General features: G+C 38.5%; 2 protein-coding genes across 5 annotated transcripts; one reads left to right on the top strand and one right to left on the bottom strand.

Annotated features, from left to right (window-relative positions):
* Positions 1-262: 262 nt before the first annotated feature.
* On the top strand, positions 263-7,075 carry LOC120437602 (butyrophilin subfamily 1 member A1-like). 4 transcript variants are annotated; one of them, XR_005611281.1, is made up of 5 exons: positions 263-323; positions 1,170-1,474; positions 4,402-4,680; positions 4,765-5,085; positions 6,319-7,075. XR_005611281.1 is itself a non-coding variant. In XM_039608148.1 (4 exons), exons 2-3 carry the CDS (start codon positions 1,352-1,354, stop codon positions 4,423-4,425), a joined length of 1,206 nt encoding a protein of 401 aa, XP_039464082.1. In that variant the 5' UTR covers positions 263-323; positions 1,170-1,351; the 3' UTR covers positions 4,426-4,680; positions 4,765-5,085. The 4 variants fall into 4 exon arrangements, 3 of the variants coding, with proteins under 3 accessions (XP_039464082.1, XP_039464083.1, XP_039464084.1); XM_039608148.1 differs by lacking the exon at positions 6,319-7,075 and having other exon boundaries at positions 1,170-2,533; XM_039608149.1 differs by lacking the exons at positions 263-323; positions 1,170-1,474; positions 6,319-7,075 and adding an exon at positions 2,555-2,941.
* An 8,007-nt stretch (positions 7,076-15,082) lies between these two features.
* On the bottom strand, positions 15,083-18,207 carry LOC120439321 (low affinity immunoglobulin gamma Fc region receptor II-like). Its single transcript, XM_039610183.1, has 5 exons — positions 17,956-18,207; positions 17,742-17,801; positions 17,285-17,542; positions 15,762-16,007; positions 15,083-15,317 (listed from the first exon to the last, which is right to left on the bottom strand). The coding sequence occupies exons 1-5, from the start codon at positions 17,984-17,986 to the stop codon at positions 15,175-15,177; spliced, it is 738 nt and encodes a 245-aa protein (XP_039466117.1). The 5' UTR covers positions 17,987-18,207; the 3' UTR covers positions 15,083-15,174.
* Positions 18,208-18,662: the final 455 nt, after the last annotated feature.

The raw sequence follows: 18,662 nt of genomic DNA, 5'->3' as shown, positions 1-18,662 counted from the left end.
AATGTACAAAACTAAGGAGAACAATGCCGGTCCGTACAAAGACAGACTCGACGAAAAGGCAAAGAAAAGATACGAGGAAAAAATCAAAGGAGTGAGAGGGTCAGACCCTTACGAGCACAGAGTGGACAAAAGATGTTAGCGTGCTGCCCAACTTTCACCACGCTCAGATTTATAATTATACGGTTCTTGGAGTGAGTGCATGCACTCATGAAGTTTTTAGTAACTTCAGGTCACTGCAACAAGCCCAGGTACAGTTTACCGACGGATGGGTACAGGACCTTGAAATGCACTGTGTAGAACGAAAGACCATCGTACAAACAAAGGTAAGTTTACCAGTCTCACAAATCGTCGTCATAAATACACATTCGTTAACCGTTTATTAATATAACCTTTGAGCTCAACGGTAATTAATTAGTAGCCGAAATAATTTCTGGTACGCATTACAGAAATAGGTACCACTTTACAATAAGTCTCCCCTTATAGATGGCTAATAAATAGTTTATAGCTATGTTATTAATTAATCTGTAAATGCTTTATAAACCATTATTAATGGTTTATTATGCATTAGTTAAGGGTGAGAAAGAGAAAAACCTGACCAGTTTCTTGCCAAATAGTGAGCCAAATGTGTTCACCTATATATTTCATCTAGAGTTGCTATATTAAACATTTCAGACTAAGTTACTATCTTGTAAGCACAATCAGCATTTGTAAACATATTTTTTAGCATATAATATTGTACTTCATAAATGCATTATAAATATCCACAACTATAAATCGGAGCTTTGTTGTAAAGTGTAAAGCATAAAACCACTTATTAATGACTAATAAACATTTATAAATGCTAGATGGGAGCCTTATTGTAAAGTGTAAAGCATAAACCCATTTATTAATGACTAATGAACATGTATAAATGCCAAATGGGAGCCTTTTAACTTAAAGAAGTCCAGACACTTTTCTTTCCAAGCTCCTTACACTAGGATCTTCTAGCTTTACGGAGGGTTTTCTTATAAAGCAACAAACTATTTCTCCAGGCTAAATGATGATCTTCTAAATTTATGACATGTGTGACGCCCACAAGTGTATGGTCACAATTGTAATTTGTTGTAAAACATTTATTGATGTAAAAGACCAGATTTTAACATAATTTTGGTGGCCCCTACGGGGATCAGCATGCAACGAGGGCGACTGCTGATCCTTTAATCAACGAACCAGAGACAGCCATCACAGGGCAGGCGTGTTGGAACAGCAGCAGCGGGACCTGTGTCTAGGAGGGGAACCCCTGCTGGAGAGGTGATGGGCTGTGTGTTTGAGCTGACTGCACTGTGAAGAGTTGCTAGCCAAAGAACACACAATGGAGGACAGTGAAAGAAAAGAACTGGCTTGGCAGATCAGAAAGAGTCTTTATGCACTGGCAGCGGAGGAACTCCAGATTGCTACAAACATCACACCAGTACCTGATGTGGACCCTGCAAGTGTAAGACGTGGTGATGAGGAAAGTTGTTTTGATTATGTATATGCTTATCTACGCTGTAAGATATTGCTTGACTTAGAGGATCAGGGGTTTTCACACCTACTGTTGTTGAAAGATGCTATTATTCATTTCACTGATAGTTGTACCGCTGAAGTATCTCACCCTATAGTCTCAGAGGAAAATGTTGTTACTCTCACAACACTTAAGCAACCTGAACAGTGTGATGTACTTACCTCAGCTATATTGCCTCTTGAGTCTGTTAATCCACAAGTAACAGAGTATGAAATGCTAAAGGCTAACTATAAGGCACTTGGTAAACAGTTAGCAGATTTACAAGTGACATCCGCAACACAAGACACACCCACCCACACTATTACACAGTCACTCCAGCCTCGAGCTGAGAGTGTGACAAACAGCTACTCCACCACAGACATGCGACAATCTAAGCCTGATCACATGGTTTCCGTAAGAGACCAGCCATTTTTGCAACGCAGAGAGTTTGAAGTACATGGGGGTCAGGTTGGGGACATTTCATCTGACATTAGCTATCATGGACTGTGTAAGCAGATCGAGGAGGGGCTCAAGGTGAAGCACACAGAGGGAGAGATCATTCAAGGTGTGCTCCGTAAGCCTGGACAGTTTAAGGACATGTTGATCAGTAAAGATGACTTGACCCTCATTGAACTCAAAAGCTTGCTACGTTCACACCTGAGTGAGAAGAGTGGGAGTGAATTATTTCAGGAATTGTTGAGCACTAAGCAACATGACCATGAAACTCCACAACAGTTCCTCTACAGGATGATTGGACTGAAGCAGAAAGTCATGTTTGCATCCAGGCAGGAGAACATGGGCGTTGCGTATGAGACACATACGATCCAAAATGTGTTTTTACGCACCATTCATCAAGGTCTTCTACCAAAATATAGTGATATTCATAATGAACTCAAGCCACTACTATCAGACTACAGTGTGTCAGATGAAGCCTTGATAAGGCAAGTGAACAAAGTGTCAAGTGAAGAGAGTGAGCGACAGCGAAGACTGGGATATTCCACTCGACAAAAGGTAACACATGCTCATACTGCTCAACTTGAATCTGCTAAAGACACTGAAATGACTGACTGTAAATCTAAGAGTAAGAATAAAGTCATAGAAGAGGTGGAAACCCTTCTATGACTGCAAAGGTGGAAACCCTGACCAAAGTGGTGGAGTCTCTCACAGCCAGTCAGGCTCGTGAACCTACTTGTCAGTGTGCAAACCCAAAGCAGAAGCCCAGGCAAACTGCAAAACAGTATGGCTGTCCCAAGTGTATTGAAAGTGGAGCTACTTCATGCACTCATTGTTTTATCTGTGGGGAGACAGGTCACAGGGCACTGGGATGTCTCAAACGAAGCCAACCCAGAAGCTCTAGTTGGCCTCCTGCTGATATACACACTCCCATAACCAGTGGACAGCCAGACCCAAAATCACCAGGTACGTGCTCAGAAGAGTTTGCTCATGTCAGGAGTAGTTGGGCGTCACCTCCAACAGAAACACAGACACAGGTGCACAAGTGAGTCTCATTGATCGCCAGTGGGCAAAAACCTACCTCTCTGACCACAAACTCCAGCCACTGACAGAACTTACTGGAGATAAGGCTCTTAGTGTGCTTGGTGTTAATGGCCAGCCATTACCCTACGATGGCTGGGTGGGCGTAATGGTGAGTCTCCTAGAGAATAGTGACCCAAACTTAACTGTGAAAGTACCCTTTTTAGTAAGCAGTGTGACCATGGACTGCCCCCTGATTGGTTTCAATGTAATTGAACAGCTGACACTGGGGCCAAATGCTAGTTCAAACCTCATACCAACTATTGTGAGCCTCCTGCGCAGCGCAATGAACCTCCAGGATGACACAGCGACGGCACTGGTCAACTTCATCGAGACCAAGCTTACCAGTGATAACGTGGTCAGCCAGAGTGTCCTAAAAGTGGGCCTGCATGATGTAGTAATCCCAGCTGGTCAAGTTAAGTATGTTAAGTGTAAATTCTCCTCTACAGTTGACATATCCAACCCCCTCGTGCTCTTTGAACCAACTGAGAGCAACCCACAACTGCAACAGCTTGATGTTGCAGTTGTGAGTTCCATCATCACAGTTTGCGATGCCAGAGTCCCATATGTCAAAGTACCTATTGGCAACCACACTAAGCACGATGTGACCCTCACCAGCAGAGCAGCCCTTGGAACTATTGAACCAATAACAGAAATTGTACAAACTGACTTACCAAACCTCGGTGAGCCCGAAGTGACTCAAGATGTCGACTCTGATGTATCTCAAATACCCCAGCAGTGAGGTGAAGATCAAGCAACACAGGAATGGGATCCACTTGTTGATGTTAGCCACCTGACTGAAGACCAACAAACTGTTGCCAAGAAAATGTTAAGGGAAGAGTCAGGGGCTTTTGCACATGTTATTAAGCAGCACAACTAGACAAATAAAAGATGTGCATAACGAAAAACGGTATAGTTAGAATCACAGGGGATTTGTGCACCAACTAAATGGGCTTTTTGCCTACCGAGGGGTATCTGACCCTAGAAAAAAAAACAAAAAAAAAAAAACCTGCAGCCAAGGTGGCCCTTTAACCAACCCAGACAGACCAGAGGAAAGTTGATTTGACAAAAGAACTGCTTGGATAGGTACAAGTTAATTTCAGCTTATATACAAGAACTTTTAGAAGAGCAAATGGAATAAGTAAGATGATTAGAAATTTGACCAGAGGGATTGGCACAGTTCATTTCACATAGCAATGTGCCTCTCTATAAGCTTAAAATGACAATTTGAGTTAAGGTCGATCAGAGTGAAATTTGGGCTAACTGTAACTACTTAAAGAATCAGTGTTTTAAATATTTTGGGAACTATATTTCATTATTTTGTTTTTTCATTCTTTTCTTTGCAGGTTCAGTTTCCTCACCAGTCATAGAACTCACCAATGTCAAAAATGAAATGGTGTTAGATAGTAAATCTAATGGCTGGTATCCGGAACCGCAGATGTTGTGGGTGGACAGTGAGGGAAAACCTGTTTCTGTTGAACCTACAAACAATGTCAGAGGTTCTGATGGGCTCTATAGTCTCAGCAGTAAAGTGACTGTGGAGAAAGGACAGAGCTACAGCTTCACCTGCAAAGTTCAACAGAAAAATATCAGTCAAATCAAAGAGGCACACATCCATGTTTCAGGTAGAAATGCTTTTTTTTATCTCTCACATTCATTTTCAGCTACAGAAAGTATAATCTAGCACATTTTGTCTCCTTATATTTCAGGTGATCTCTTTATGGTTCAGTCTAATACTGCTGTTCAAATTATCGTCAACTTGGCTGTTTGTTTAATAAGCGTTGGGACAGCAGTAATCCCAATATGGAAATGTGGACTGTTGGGTCTAAACTCAGACCCCGCTGTATCCAGGACTTGTTCCCGTGAAAGAAAAACAAGGCAACAACGTTCGATCATTTACTTGCACAAGGGAGGCCTCGTCTGTATCTTAGCTCATCACGAATGACCCCGACAATGGCCTCCTCTCGCTGCCTTTTATTGAGAGACAGTTCACACTAAACACAGCAAAGCAACGCCCACATGGTTCTAAGGTATTGTATGTATATGTGTGAACTTCTGTATGTAAGTAAGAATGTGTGTGTGTGTGTGTGTGTGTGTGTGTAGGTGTGTGTGTAGGTGTGTGTGTGTGTGTGTGTGTGTGTAGGTGTGTGTGTAGGTGTGTGTGTAGGTGTGTGTGTGTGTGTGTGTGAGACCTCCTGCTGGGCAGGAAGCTTACATCAAAAAGACCTTCACAAGGATGTTGCCTGTAATAAAAGACTACAGCCCCTCACCCAGTGAAATTCCTTTTGTAGAGATGGTAAGCATAAAAATGACAAACATTTAACAATTCACTCTAACATGGACAAAATAAATCCAGTAAGTTCAAACTTTATTGTACTTTTTACCCCAACCTCAAATTATCATCAGACCTTTTTAATGTCTTGTTTTAGTGTAACTGCCTGTAAAATATATGTAAAATATATATAAAATATATATATATATATATATATATATATATATATATATATATATATATATATATATATATATATATATATATATATATATATATATATATATAAAAATATATAAAATATATGGATAAGTAGTACAAATGTGATTCAAATAAAAATGACACAAACACATGATGTAGTTATGTTGAAGGCAACCCCCAATGAATGGAGACTGCAGCATGTCAGCGGTTTAGGAACAAAATTGGAGGCTCTCGGAAATGTTACTTTTATAAAGGAATATGACCAGCTGGTAACTAGAGTTACTTGATTAGAGTCCTGTGTTGTAATGAGATGTGTTATAGACATGCAGAGCTGGTCTCATTAGTGCAATATGTCTATGACGGTTCTAAGTCGTCCAGGTCATCGTAGTCTAAGGAGCTTGGAAAGAAAAGTGTCTGGACTTTTTTAAGTTGCTTGAAGACGTTTCACCTCTCCTCTGAGAAGCTTCTTCAGTTCTAGGGTCAAATGGTGGAGAGTCCCAGATTAAGGTCTGTGGGAGTAACCCACCGAGAGGGACAAAGGACCCCCTAATGATCCTCTACCTAATCACATGATAAAAATAGTACAAGTATTTTATTTTTGAACATTTTTATTTCTACTTTTGCAATTTTATTTTTTTCAAATGGTCGTTCTCTTTTTCCAAATGGTCGTTCTCTTTTTCCAAATGGTCGTTCTCTTTTGTACTCCTCTTGAGCACTGTTTCCAAGTATGTGTTTGAGTTCTCACCTATATTTCTTTTAAACATTTTTTCCTGCATTTGTATTCACATAGAAAACAAGATACATGATAAGGATGGAAATGAACTACATCAAACATAGATGGAGAAGAAACTACAGAAAGTATGTGAGGAAAAGAAAAGACTTGAAGATCAGTTGCAGAACAATGCGGAAGACTTAAAACATGTCCAACAAACCATTGGAAAACTAATGGAGCAGAAGACATCTCTGAAGAACCAAAAAGAAAACCTCATTGCACTACTGAAGGAGGACAATAAACAATTGACAGAGATCGAGATAAAGCTGAAGAAAGAAGACCCATTACTTCAGAAAGAAAAAAAGTTGAATAAGCGTGGAGATAAAAAAAAAACTGGCCTGGAAAATAGAAAAAAAGTGCATGAAGAACTGCTAAATATGACAGAAAAACTAATGGAGAAAACGGAGAAGATTATAATCCAAATGACAGAAAGGAAGAGAAAGCTAGAAAAAGACAAGGAACAAATTATGAAACACTTGAAAGAGGAACAAAGAAATGAAAGAGATTCAGATGAAAGTGTCACAGAAACAAGCGAGAAAGAATGTTCCTCAGACAATTTTGTGTCTGATTCTAATATCAGGCCTCACCAAGAGTCCGATCTTGGTGAGTGTGTACGTGTGGTGCAGGAAGGTGTTGAAAGAGACACATTAGAGCCTCTAATCATATAAAGTGTCTGACTACAAAATGTATGGTTTAATAATATAAGTTTAATAAAATCAATGAAAAAAATGTTAATTAACAGAGTTTTAAAAAGGTGAAACAAAGTATTCCTGTGTTTGAATTATGTTACATTGAATGTCAATGGGAAAAATTGCTAAAGAAAAATTCTGCAAATTAAGGTTAACAAAGAATATTTAATGAATTGATTTCAAGGTTTAAAAGTACAAATTTTGTGTTAAATCATGTAATTTAGACAGATAGTGAGAGAGAGAGAGAGAGAGAGAGAGAGAGATAAGGTGTGGGTGGACATCGGATGATTAAATGTCAACAACTTGATTGGATGTCCAAAATGCGAACATGTGACGCCCAGTAGGAAAGGAGAGGAGAAAGATTGACCATAAAAATGGGGTGTAAAAGAGATTCTGCGTTCTTCCCTGTTGTCTTATGTGAGATGAGCAGTTCAGAAGATTGGATCTAAGGGATTCACAGTTTCTCAGAAAATTCCAGCAGGGACACTAAAAGGGGTAATGGAAGTCCAAACCTTAAACCGGTGAATTGATTTTGGAATTTATATCTGCTCAAATACCATGAATGGCCAGCTGCTTTCCTGTCGGGTGATTATCATCAGTGGATTTTCAGATCTAGTTGCACTCACCCTGTCTCTTCACCAAAGATAAGAACAAATTCAGCTCACAATATGTTAGTTAGATAAGTGTAGTTTTTGATTATTGTTTGGGGATTATATATATATATATATATATATATATATATATATATATATATATATATATATATATATCCGTAGCCAGTCAGAGGGAAGGTAGTCAGAACTGAGGGGATTGAACTACCAGAAGGCAACATTGCAGACATAGAGGACAGTTACAAGTACCTGGGGATCCCGCAAGCGAATGGGAACCATGAAGAGGCCGCTAGGAAAGCTGCAACCACCAAGTACCTGCAGAGGGTCAGGCAAGTCCTGAGGAGTCAGCTGAACGGTAAGAACAAGATCCGGGCCATCAACACTTACGCCCTGCCCGTGATCAGGTACCCTGCTGGGGTAATAGGCTGGCCAAAGGAGGAGATAGAAGCCACTGACATAAAGACAAGAAAGCTCCTTACCATGCATGGAGGGTTTCACCCCAAGTCCAGCACCCTGAGGCTGTACGCTAAGCGGAAGGAAGGGGCCGGGGACTGGTGAGTGTCAGCACCACAGTCCAGGATGAGACAAGAAACATCCACGAATACATCACGAAGATGGCCCCAACTGACAGCGTGCTCAGTGAATACCTCAGGCAGCAGAAACCCAAGAAAGAGGAGGAAGGCGAGGAACCATCATGGAAGGACAGGCCCCTGCACGGTATGTACCACCGGCAGATAGAGGAGGTGGCTGATATCCAGAAATCCTACCAGTGGCTGGACAAAGCTGGACTGAAAGACAGCACAGAGGCACTAATCATGGCAGCACAAGAACAAGCTCTGAGTACAAGATCCATAGAGGCTGGGGTCTATCACACCAGGCAAGACCCCAGGTGCAGGCTGTGTAAAGATGCCCCAGAGACAATCCAGCACATAACAGCAGGGTGCAAGATGCTAGCAGGCAAGGCATACATGGAACGCCATAACCAAGTGGCCGGCATAGTGTACAGGAACATCTGTGCCGAGTATAACCTGGAAGTCCCGAGGTCAAAATGGGAGATGCCCCAAGGGTGATGGAGAATGACCGAGCTAAGATCCTGTGGGACTTCCAGATACAGACGGACAAAATGGTGGTGGCTAACCAACCGGACATAGTGGTGGTAGACAAACAGAAGAAGACGGCTGTAGTGATTGATGTAGCGGTTCCGAATGACAGCAACATCAGGAAGAAGGAACACGAGAAGCTGGAGAAATACCAAGGGCTCAGAGAAGAGCTCGAGAGGATGTGGAGGGTGAAGGTAACGGTGGTCCCCGTGGTAATCGGAGCACTAGGTGCGGTGACTCCCAAGCTAGGCGAGTGGCTCCAGCAGATCCCGGTAACAACATCGGAGATCTCTGTCCAGAAGAGCGCAGTCCTGGGAACAGCTAAGATACTGCGCAGGACCCTCAAGCTCCCAGGCTTCTGGTGGAGGACCCGAGCTTGAAGGATAAACCGCCCGCAGGGGCGTGCTGGGTGTTTTTTTTTATATATATATATATCTTTTAGAGAAATTACAAAGACTCTGAACCCTAAGTACAAAGCACCAAACAGAGACAGTTTAACCCTTTAGAGCCGAGCGTAGCGCCCCCGCTACAATTTGCGTATTTATTTTTAAATCCCTGTAGCTCTGCAACCACGTAAGCTAGCGCAATAATTTTTTTTGCATATGAAACCGGATAAGTTGTACTTACATCTTATGCCATCAGCTTGTCCTAGGTCACGGTTTTCTTCCACATATAGCTTTGCAAAAACTGCATAAAAAGCGCTTGCAGCAACAAAAACATAATATTCCAGAAACACGCTTTGCCGATCCGATCAGCTGTTCATAACACTTCCTACGTTGGAATAGACGTCAGCGCGAACTTTCGCATGTCCGCCATTACCTGCCCGAAACCGGAAGTGACGTCATTTCGCGGAAATGTAGTTTTTTTTACTGTCAGGGCCTCAGAGCCTATACTGGTGTTTTTAAAAGTTATCTTTGACTTTATGACTTTCTGTGTCGTTTCTGGGATGCTTAGAACTCAAATTGCACTGCTGGAAATGGTTTATTTTGATGCATATGCTGCTTTTTTTTGCAAATTTGCACTATAATATTTATTTTCGTTTTCCTGCAGTATATAAAAATTGGTGTATTTCAAAAGTAAAACTATGAAGACACTTCAAATAAATTTCCTGTGGTGGGAAACTAGTTTGTGCAACTTTTTGTATTTACAGTTTTGAGGATAAGCCTCTTAAATTTCTCTAACTAGAAATATATGTTAAAAAAACAAAAATGATTTTCAATTTTTTTGTAGTTTATTGCACTTTTTTGCAATTTATGTAATTACTATGCACTTAATGCATACATATTAAAATTTGGGCTATAATGGTTGTATTGATGTATATCAACTTGAAATGCTCCCAAAATTGGCACTACAGCATGTAAAAATATAATATAAGCTCTTGCGGACTTGGTTCTATGGTAGGTCTTAAAGGGTTAACCAACCATTGATCCCTGCTTGGTACAGTATGTGGTCAAAAAAAGCAAATCTGGGGGGGCAAGAATTTGCTCTGTGATTATATGGGTGTAGAGGTCCCACATGGCAAAAGTGGTCCTGAAGGAGAAGCAAGAATTGCTCAGTGAGCATAGTAAAAAAAAATTTTTAAGATTGTGTACATGTAGATCATGATCAAATTAAATTCATAAACTAAGATAAGGAATGTTAACATAAGGAATATTACATTAGCAATTAAGGTATGGATGTGTTACCCCTCAGAGCTGCCCAAGCATAGATGCTAAGACCAGATGCAACTCTCTGTATTTGGTGATGAAGAGATTCTGCAAGCAGTTTCCTGCCATCCAGGCTGCAGCCATCGATCCACTGATAAGAAAGTCCATGGAAAAGGACAGGTGAGTAGTATTGAAAAATAATGACAATATGGCTTGGACTCAGGTTTTATTTTTGTTTGTTTTATGCAACATATCTGTTGCATTTTTGTGGATCTCTTAACATCTCACTGTTGGGTTTGTTACTCCTAAATGTCTATCTCGTTCAAAGATAAGATATAAAACAAATTTTAAGCTAATCAACCTGTGTGTTCTCCTTTAAAAAAAAAAAAGAATTGATAGGAGAATCAATAAAGAATCGAATTACTAAACAGAATCGAAAATGATATCTGAATCACGAAAATCTTATCAATTCCCATCCCTACCAAACTCAAAAAAATGAATGAGGTGGATTGTTCAGTGTATATTAATTATTTATTTTCATTTTACTTAAAATATTTGTTTTTGTTAAGTTGACATATGTTTTTCTAATCAAGTCTACGTAATTGTGACTATTATTCAACGTACATAATACTAATGTGTTACTTGATGGCATAACATTTAAGTTAAGTCAATTAGGATCGATATACTTTGTATATCCACAAGGTGGCACTAATGCAAAAACAGTTGTAATGAAACCGCGAAGAACAAGAAGGTTTCACGGCTTGGGCCTGCTCATGCGCAAGACTGCTGTTTCTTTGAGAGGTAAGACCACTTTTTTATTGACTTTGTTGTTTAGTATCTATATGTCGAGCATGGTTATATTTTGCGTTTGTCTTACAAGACATGTTATATCGTTTGCGTGCGCTTGTTCTACATTATAGTGATGGGTAGATGAGGCCTCGTGAAGCGTTTCAGCACATTCCCCAAACTGTATCGATACTGTGTCGACACAGTGTTGCTGTTTTGCTCCATACTGACACCTGCTGGACCTTAAATATTATTGCAGGGAACTTACTTGAGACTCACAACAGACACTGATTCAATGACCTAGTCATACGTGTATACACTGTAAGGTATTGTACTTTCCATGGAATCATTTTATATGTTTTACATTGCAAATATTGTAGACATCTTTAAAATATATTGTGAATGACATAAAGTAAAAATTAAAATGAAAGTATTGTGAATATAATATTACCCATTTAAATGTAATTGATTCAGAGTTTATTATAAATTTCTATTCAGAAAAATAAGTTTATCCAATGTTTTTGCATTCAGTCTATTGTGGGGGGTTTTCACACCATTTCCCCAGCTTTGGAAAACTCACAGGCACAGATGAAGCTGGGGTACACAAAAACTGTAAAGTCAGGTGGAAAAGGTTCTGATAAGATGTCTTCCTCATCCCCCAGTACCTTAAAGGATCCTCTAATCTTGGAATGTTTCTCTCCGACACTCTCCACAAGGGGTTGGCAGTCCTTTATAATAAACTTCAGGACTGCCTGGTCCAGAACAGTCTTCCTAGATGCTTGATTTCAAAATAATAAAACACATATTAATAAAAAAGTGTTGATAAAGCTGTTCAGTGTCAATATAGCCCGACCTGTGTTCATTCTCAGTGTGTTTGTCTCCTCATTTTCATGTTTGGCTCTGTAATGCCTCTGTAACACTGAGGAGGTGCTTTTGTTTGCAAGAAAGCTCCGCAGAACAGATGCGACATTTATCCTGCATAAAATGAAATAAATAATTTACACTGCAAGTCACATTGCTGTTTTTCCTATTCTGATAGATTACACTGAAACAAAGACAGACAAACTATTTGCAGTTAAAAGATCAAAATGATCCCACACAGCAGAAACATTTCCATTTTGTTATGGAAAGATGTATATTTTTATTTATCTTTGCGAGAGTCAATTTGTGGGGTTTTTGGTGGCGACTCGTTCCGTTGACAGATGCGGATGCGGTACCTTTTAAACACAGCTTGGCGCGTTGGTAATGAGCGATACAGCAGCTGTATCGATCACGTGACTTTTTCTTAAACCGACGCACGCACCGATACAGCCATCGCTAGGTGAGCTTGATACATGCGCTGGTGCGTCAGTGTTGCTGGACCCATCACTACTACATTAGCTTTACTGGGTCCTGGACATGCTTATTTTGTGGACTGTGTAAGAAACATTTTTATTGTTTTTTGTTTTACTAAGGGATTAGCTACAGGGGTTCATGGGGTTATTTTTTCAAGGGGTTATTTTTTCATTTGCTTTCTTGGGATTCCTTTACTGCAGGGGTGTCCAAACTTTTTTCGCTGAGGGCCACATACATAAAAATATAGGAGGGGCTGGGCCACTTACTAGAAATTAGGTATATAACCTTAACTTTACTGTATTAAAAATCACTTAAAAGTGGTCAAATGTGTTATTTTGTTGAATATAATTAAAGACAAAACTGCCTTCATCGCTTCCCATAAATGGATCTTTATTGATTTATTCAGAAAAAGCTTTGGTAGCTGGGAATAAAATGGTAATTTGTAAATGACAGATAAAGGAAAAATTACATTTAGAGAGAAATTTAGAACATTTTGAAAAGTTTGTAAACTACTACAATTTGAGAGATTTTACCCTTGTTGGGGGGCTAGTAAGAGACAATCAAAAGTATTGAGATTTAAAGGATTTAATTGAGAGATGATGCACCAGAAATGTTGAAGGGTGGTGTGTATATTAGCGTTCAAGGCATATTGTTATGAGGTGGAAATATGTTCATATTCTGTTTGTGTTACATTGTGTGCATCGTAAAGGTAATTGCAATACATACTAAGAATAAGGGTAAGTTAGGAATGCAGGATGAATGTATATTTTGCGGACTTTTAAAGACGAACAATTGTTTCCATGTTAAAATGTTTACAACTCAAGTTTTTTGCCCAAACACTGGTAAAATAAACGTTGACAGTGGCAAGTGTTAAATGGTTACTGCTGTGCTGTTGAAAAAAAACTGAACGCTGACAAGCTGTTTTATTGTTAGACAATAATGCTGGCATGTTTTATTAAAGTTTTATTTGGGATGGTGATATAATTTTCTTTGATTGCTAATTTCAGTGGACTATTATTATTATTATTATCATTATTATTATTATTACATGTTTTTTTTTTAATTGTGGCTGTTGAGGTGGACACTTCACTTTGCATTGTTAAAGGAAAGCCCTTCATTGGTGTTGTGTTACTGGACTGACCCTAAGCAATCATTGCAAATCGCAACTTTGCTATCCATTTTAGACACTAGAAGAAAAAACACTCCACAGACCTTACCTTATCTTATCAACATGTTATGTGGTCTTCAATGTTTATTTTTTCTTCTATTTCTGGCAGATACAGACACTTAATTTAAAGGCTTGATGTTGCATCTGTCTACATACTGTTAGTTACTAACCCTAAAGAGCTGTTGTGTTTTATTTTGGACTGGGTTTACACAAATGCTCACTGAATGTGTTGGTAATAAAAAAAAATAAAAAAATAAGTTGGATGTACTTAATTCATTTGTGTGGAACCTGTTGACAAAATAAATTTATGTAAAACTAATTAGTAAAGCACAAGGTGGCTGAAAATATAATATTTGAATTAATCTAACTTAAATTTAACATTTTACTGCCAAAAATAAGAAATGTGTTGAAGTAACTAATCTAAACTATCTAACCTGTAAATATATCATCTATGTTCATACAACATAACTTGATTTAGGTAGTCTTAAATATGTCTTGTTAATCTTAAGTAGTTTTTTAAAATTAGATGAACTAAAGATTTTTGCTTTAAACTAACACAATGCAATTTCATGGAACCTGTTGACAAAATAATTTTAATTAAAGTCAACGTTTCACTTTTTTTGAGTGAGTGTCTCTTCTGACTTTATCTTTTTTTTTTACTCATCATGTTTTTATACACCTTTCTGCATTTAATTATTATTGTTATTATTGTTATTAATATAATCTCTGGCTCTTCCGCAGCATGCCTTTTGTCCTGTTTTTTTTTTCCTTTCATCCTCAAACTGTTGTAGCAGATTTCTATAAAATTTTATAGAAATAACATTTTCCAAACTATTTTCAAAAATATTTTTTGCTGAAAAGGATTACCTTCATATATATATAGCCATGTATAGTGTCTAACATTATAGAGCCCATCTGTAACAAGCCACCAAGAAAATGTCTGATGCTGTGCAGATTTTCTTTATTTCACACTTTCTTTCCTTACTGGATAATAAAAATTTGCAGTGACACCAGCTCAGTTCTTCTCTCTCCGGTCCCAGCACACTACTGTAGAAATAGGAGAGGCATAATTAGACGACTACTGACAATTGCACAAGCCAGCCTCGCTGGCACTACCCCTGAACCCACTATACAACCCCTCCCCTGCAGCTGTGCTACAGACCACACTCCACCTCTACAGTTTTTTTTAAAAATGGATTGTTGACCTGTGGTTTTGGTAGTTTTCCCATGTGACTGTTTGATAATTTCTGCAAGTGGTAACTGAGCAGACCCTCTGCAAGTTCTTTGTAGTATTTATTATATATAGTAAAAGCTGTCACATGTTGTTCTCTTCTAAGATCAGAAACAAATACCTCAAGCAATACCTGAAAATTATGAAACCACAACCTTCTATTTTGGAGAAGATTAGAGAAAAAATAAGCTTTGGGTAAGCAAGACAAAGCAAAAGTTTCTTGCTACAATATTTTATTTTGGTATGAAATGAAACCCCAGAAATGATTGTTTGTCTGGTGAAGTGAATTTGAGTCAGTTCTTTGAAACTCATATGTTCCCACGGTAAAGAAGTCCCACAATGAGCAGGAGTAGAACTACCATGATTACAGTGAAAATAGTCCGTACAACCAGGTAACGATGGCAAGAGTTCTGTGAGTAGCTTTGGGCACTTTGATTAGCTCTGTGAAGGGCTGACAGAAAGACAAAACAAAACATGTATGATTTATACTTCGTAGTATTACAAAACCAAACAAATAGCAGAGAGAAGTATTTGAATAGGCACTAAATATTATACTGAAGCGTTATACATAATCAAGAGAGACCTTCACGTTTTACGTTATAAAATTAGGTGTTTTAAAATATAAAACGCTATTTAACAGCATTGCAAGAACTGTCAAATTCAAGCATTTTGTAAACATCTCCCTAGCATATCTAAAATCTAGAAAAAAAACATAATATATTTAGATCTGAATTGTATTTCATAATTACAGTCTGTTATTTTTCTTTTAATATTTGGTGTTTCAGAAGTACTTTTTTCAGTTGTACTGTCTTATACTTTTCCTGTGACTTTTCAGGGTTTTTTTTTTTTTTTTTTTTAAAATTGAGCCTAAAAGTAAAGAATCTTCACGTCTCACCTCGGACTGTGAGCCAGCTCTCTGGAGATTCTCCATAGTCTGAGATATTGCACTTATAGAGCCCTTCATCAGACTCAGAAACTCTACTAATGGTCATCTTGCCTGTGGAGCTGCTGTTGATGTGTCGGTTATCTTTGAAGAAATCTGTTATGTGAGCAGAAGAGGTCACGGTACTTCTACAGATAAAAGTCACGACTTCTCCCTCCTTCACAGGAACAACAGGACTTTCCAGGATCACAGCTCCAGCTAAAACATCAACACACATTACTGAGAGTCAGCTGCTTTGACAAAATGTTCTCAGTTTGTTTAATGTTGTCATTGTTAAAGCAAATGTCTCATCAATCAATCACAAGACACCAACTCAGTGTATACAGGTACTGGGCAATGAGCATCAGAATGGGAGAAAAAAGGTGATTTAAGTGAGCTTGACTATGGTTTTGGTCATGACAATCGCCAACACAATCATCTCTAGGGTTTCTGGAGATGGATCCAAAAAAGAGAACATATCCAATAAGCTTCAGTACTCTGGGTAAAAATACCTTGTTGATGCCAGAGGTCAGAGGAGAATGGCCAGACTGATTCAAGTGGATAAGAAAACAGTAATTTAAATACTTAGGGTTTTTTAAAGAGCATCTCTGAATACACACTGAACTTTGAAGCAGATGAGCTACAGCAAGAGAAGCCTCTCTTGGGGCGACTCCTATCAGCTACAAAGAAGAAAGTGAGTCCACAATTTACACAAGCTCAGCAAAATTTGAATTGATCTGATGAATCTCAATTTCTGCTGTGATATCTGGATACAGGGATCCATCCTGACTTGTATCAGCATTTTTGCATGCTGTTTGCAGTATAACAGTGTGGGGGATTATTTTCTTTGCACACTTTTTGTATTAGTGCTGACTATGTCCATCGCTTTATGTGTATGGTGAATCCATCTAGCAGGACAACACATAGTGTCACAAAACATGTTATACTGGTTTTGGGAACAAAAATTCAGTGGAGCCCCTTGTTGCAGAATGGGAGATTCACATGAAACACATCCACTGCAACTGTGTGGTGATGTATTTCATCATGTCAATATGGACATATTATTATAGGGTCTTTACCTTACAATATAAAACACCTTGAGACAACTGTAGCTCAGACTTGGTGTTATATAAATAACATTTGACTCAATTGAATCGAATGAAATGAATTAATTATGCCCAGAATCTCTGAGAAATGTTTCTAGCGCCTTGTTGAAATCTATGCCATCAAGAATTAAGGCAGCTCTGAAAGGAAAAGAGGTCTGAACCAGTAACAGCAAAGTGTACCTGAAAAAGTGTTTGGATAGAGCACCCTTTTTTTCTCACTTGTTTTGGTTTTACTAGAACTTATCTAAGCTTTAATTTACCTCTGAATAACTTTTCGTAACACTCAACTGGAATTGTGACATCTCAGTTTTGCTTTATTGCAGGTAATATACATAGTTTAAAGCTCATGTGTTACTTGAGTTAATATTTTTTTATGAAAATGCAGGTTACCAGTGACTGTGATGTTGACAGTGTTGCTCCTCTCGCTTCCATTCTCACACCAATATTCTCCACTGTCTGTGAGATAAACAGGTTTGATGGCGCAGATGGAAGCAGGTATTGTCACCCAGTTACTGACACATGCACTGACTTGTCCCTTTTGTCTCCTCTTTACAGTCCATCCAGTTTCAGGAGTAAAACCCTCACAGTTAATTGAGAGGGAACTATATTCAAAGAGCTGAAGTCCAGTGGGAACAATCTGAGCAAAAGCTGTATTTGAAATGTAAAAATGACAATGATACTAAAATAAAAAGAAATTAGTTTAACAATATAGTAATAATTTGAAATAATGTACGCCCTAAAAAAACTTGGTTAGTGCTGAATAATAATATGTAAATGACTTTGTTTCTGTCTTTATGCTTGTATGTCTGTGTTTTGTTTTCTTTTTTTTTTCAAGTTGATAACTTACACCCTTCCTGTGCATAGTTATGTTGAATTTGTGAAACCACCAACACCAAAAACGCTGTCACTGTAGAGATGAAGAAAACATAAAAGGGTCTTATATTTTTTTTAAGGTTTTTTTGTCAACAAATAACTCCATCAAACAACATGTTATTATGTAATTAGGAATTCAGAAAGGGAGGATAAATTGCAACATTTCACAAGAAGACAAAAGTACTCACACAGTTTCTTGCAAAGAGCTGTGAGCTCCATGGTGTCTCGCTAGTGACTGTATTAACATTAGACTGAAATATAACTGAAAAAAAACAAAACAATCTAGGTTAGACCCGCCTCTTTCTGTGTGACTGATGAATACCACTAATGCAAAAATAAACTTCTGCTGAGGCTATGTCACAAAGGTACCCTGTTTTTGTCATGGTCCACAGTCTGTGGACTCCGTATTTATGCTTGAGTTTATTAGTATTCTGTGGTTTTGTTTATGTTGTGTTGTTTGTGATTATCCCTAGTGTTTTGTGTCCTCTGTGCTCTCCTGTTCCACGTTTCAAGTTCCTATGTTCTGTCTCCCAGTCTGTGTTTGTTTGCGTGTTTAGAGTTTTGTTGGTGTCTGTTTCTCTTGTCAGTCTTTCTAAATTCGCTCCCCCTTGTCTCGTTATGTCCAATTAATCTCCCATTCTCTGATTGCCTGATTGTGTGTATTTAAGCCCTGTGTTTTCGCGTGTGCATTGCTGGTTCATCTGTGTTCTTTCTCTGCGTCATCCTGCGTCATTCTCCCTGTGCCTCCATTTAAGGTTTCAGGTTTGTTTGGTTCATTTTTCCCCGTTTAGGTTATCTTTAGGTTTTGTTTCATGCCCATTATGTTCCTGTTTGTTTCACCTACCATATCAACAAAGCTCGCTCACATCAGAAGCAGCCTGCATCTTGGGTCCTA

This window comes from Oreochromis aureus, linkage group 3, assembly GCF_013358895.1.
Source record: "Oreochromis aureus strain Israel breed Guangdong linkage group 3, ZZ_aureus, whole genome shotgun sequence".
Taxonomy (NCBI): domain Eukaryota; kingdom Metazoa; phylum Chordata; class Actinopteri; order Cichliformes; family Cichlidae; genus Oreochromis; species Oreochromis aureus.
This window is presented reverse-complemented; position numbering and strand designations above follow the sequence as displayed.

What these genes read in the sequence shown, in the direction of transcription:
- LOC120437602 (XM_039608148.1), top strand. Translation starts at nt 1,352, where the DNA reads ATGGAGGACAGTGAAAGAAAAGAACTGGCTTGGCAGATCAGAAAGAGT. An exon ending in GATATTCCACTCGACAAAAG is followed by an intron (nt 2,534 to 4,401) that starts GTAACACATGCT and finishes TTTTCTTTGCAG; the next exon opens with GTTCAGTTTCCTCACCAGTC.
- LOC120439321 (XM_039610183.1), bottom strand. Translation starts at nt 17,986, where the DNA reads ATGGAGCTCACAGCTCTTTGCAAGAAACTGT. An exon ending in AGCTCTTTGCAAGAAACTGT is followed by an intron (nt 17,802 to 17,955) that starts GTGAGTACTTTT and finishes TCATCTCTACAG; the next exon opens with TGACAGCGTTTTTGGTGTTG. An exon ending in GAGCTGGCTCACAGTCCGAG is followed by an intron (nt 15,318 to 15,761) that starts GTGAGACGTGAA and finishes TCTTTCTGTCAG; the next exon opens with CCCTTCACAGAGCTAATCAA.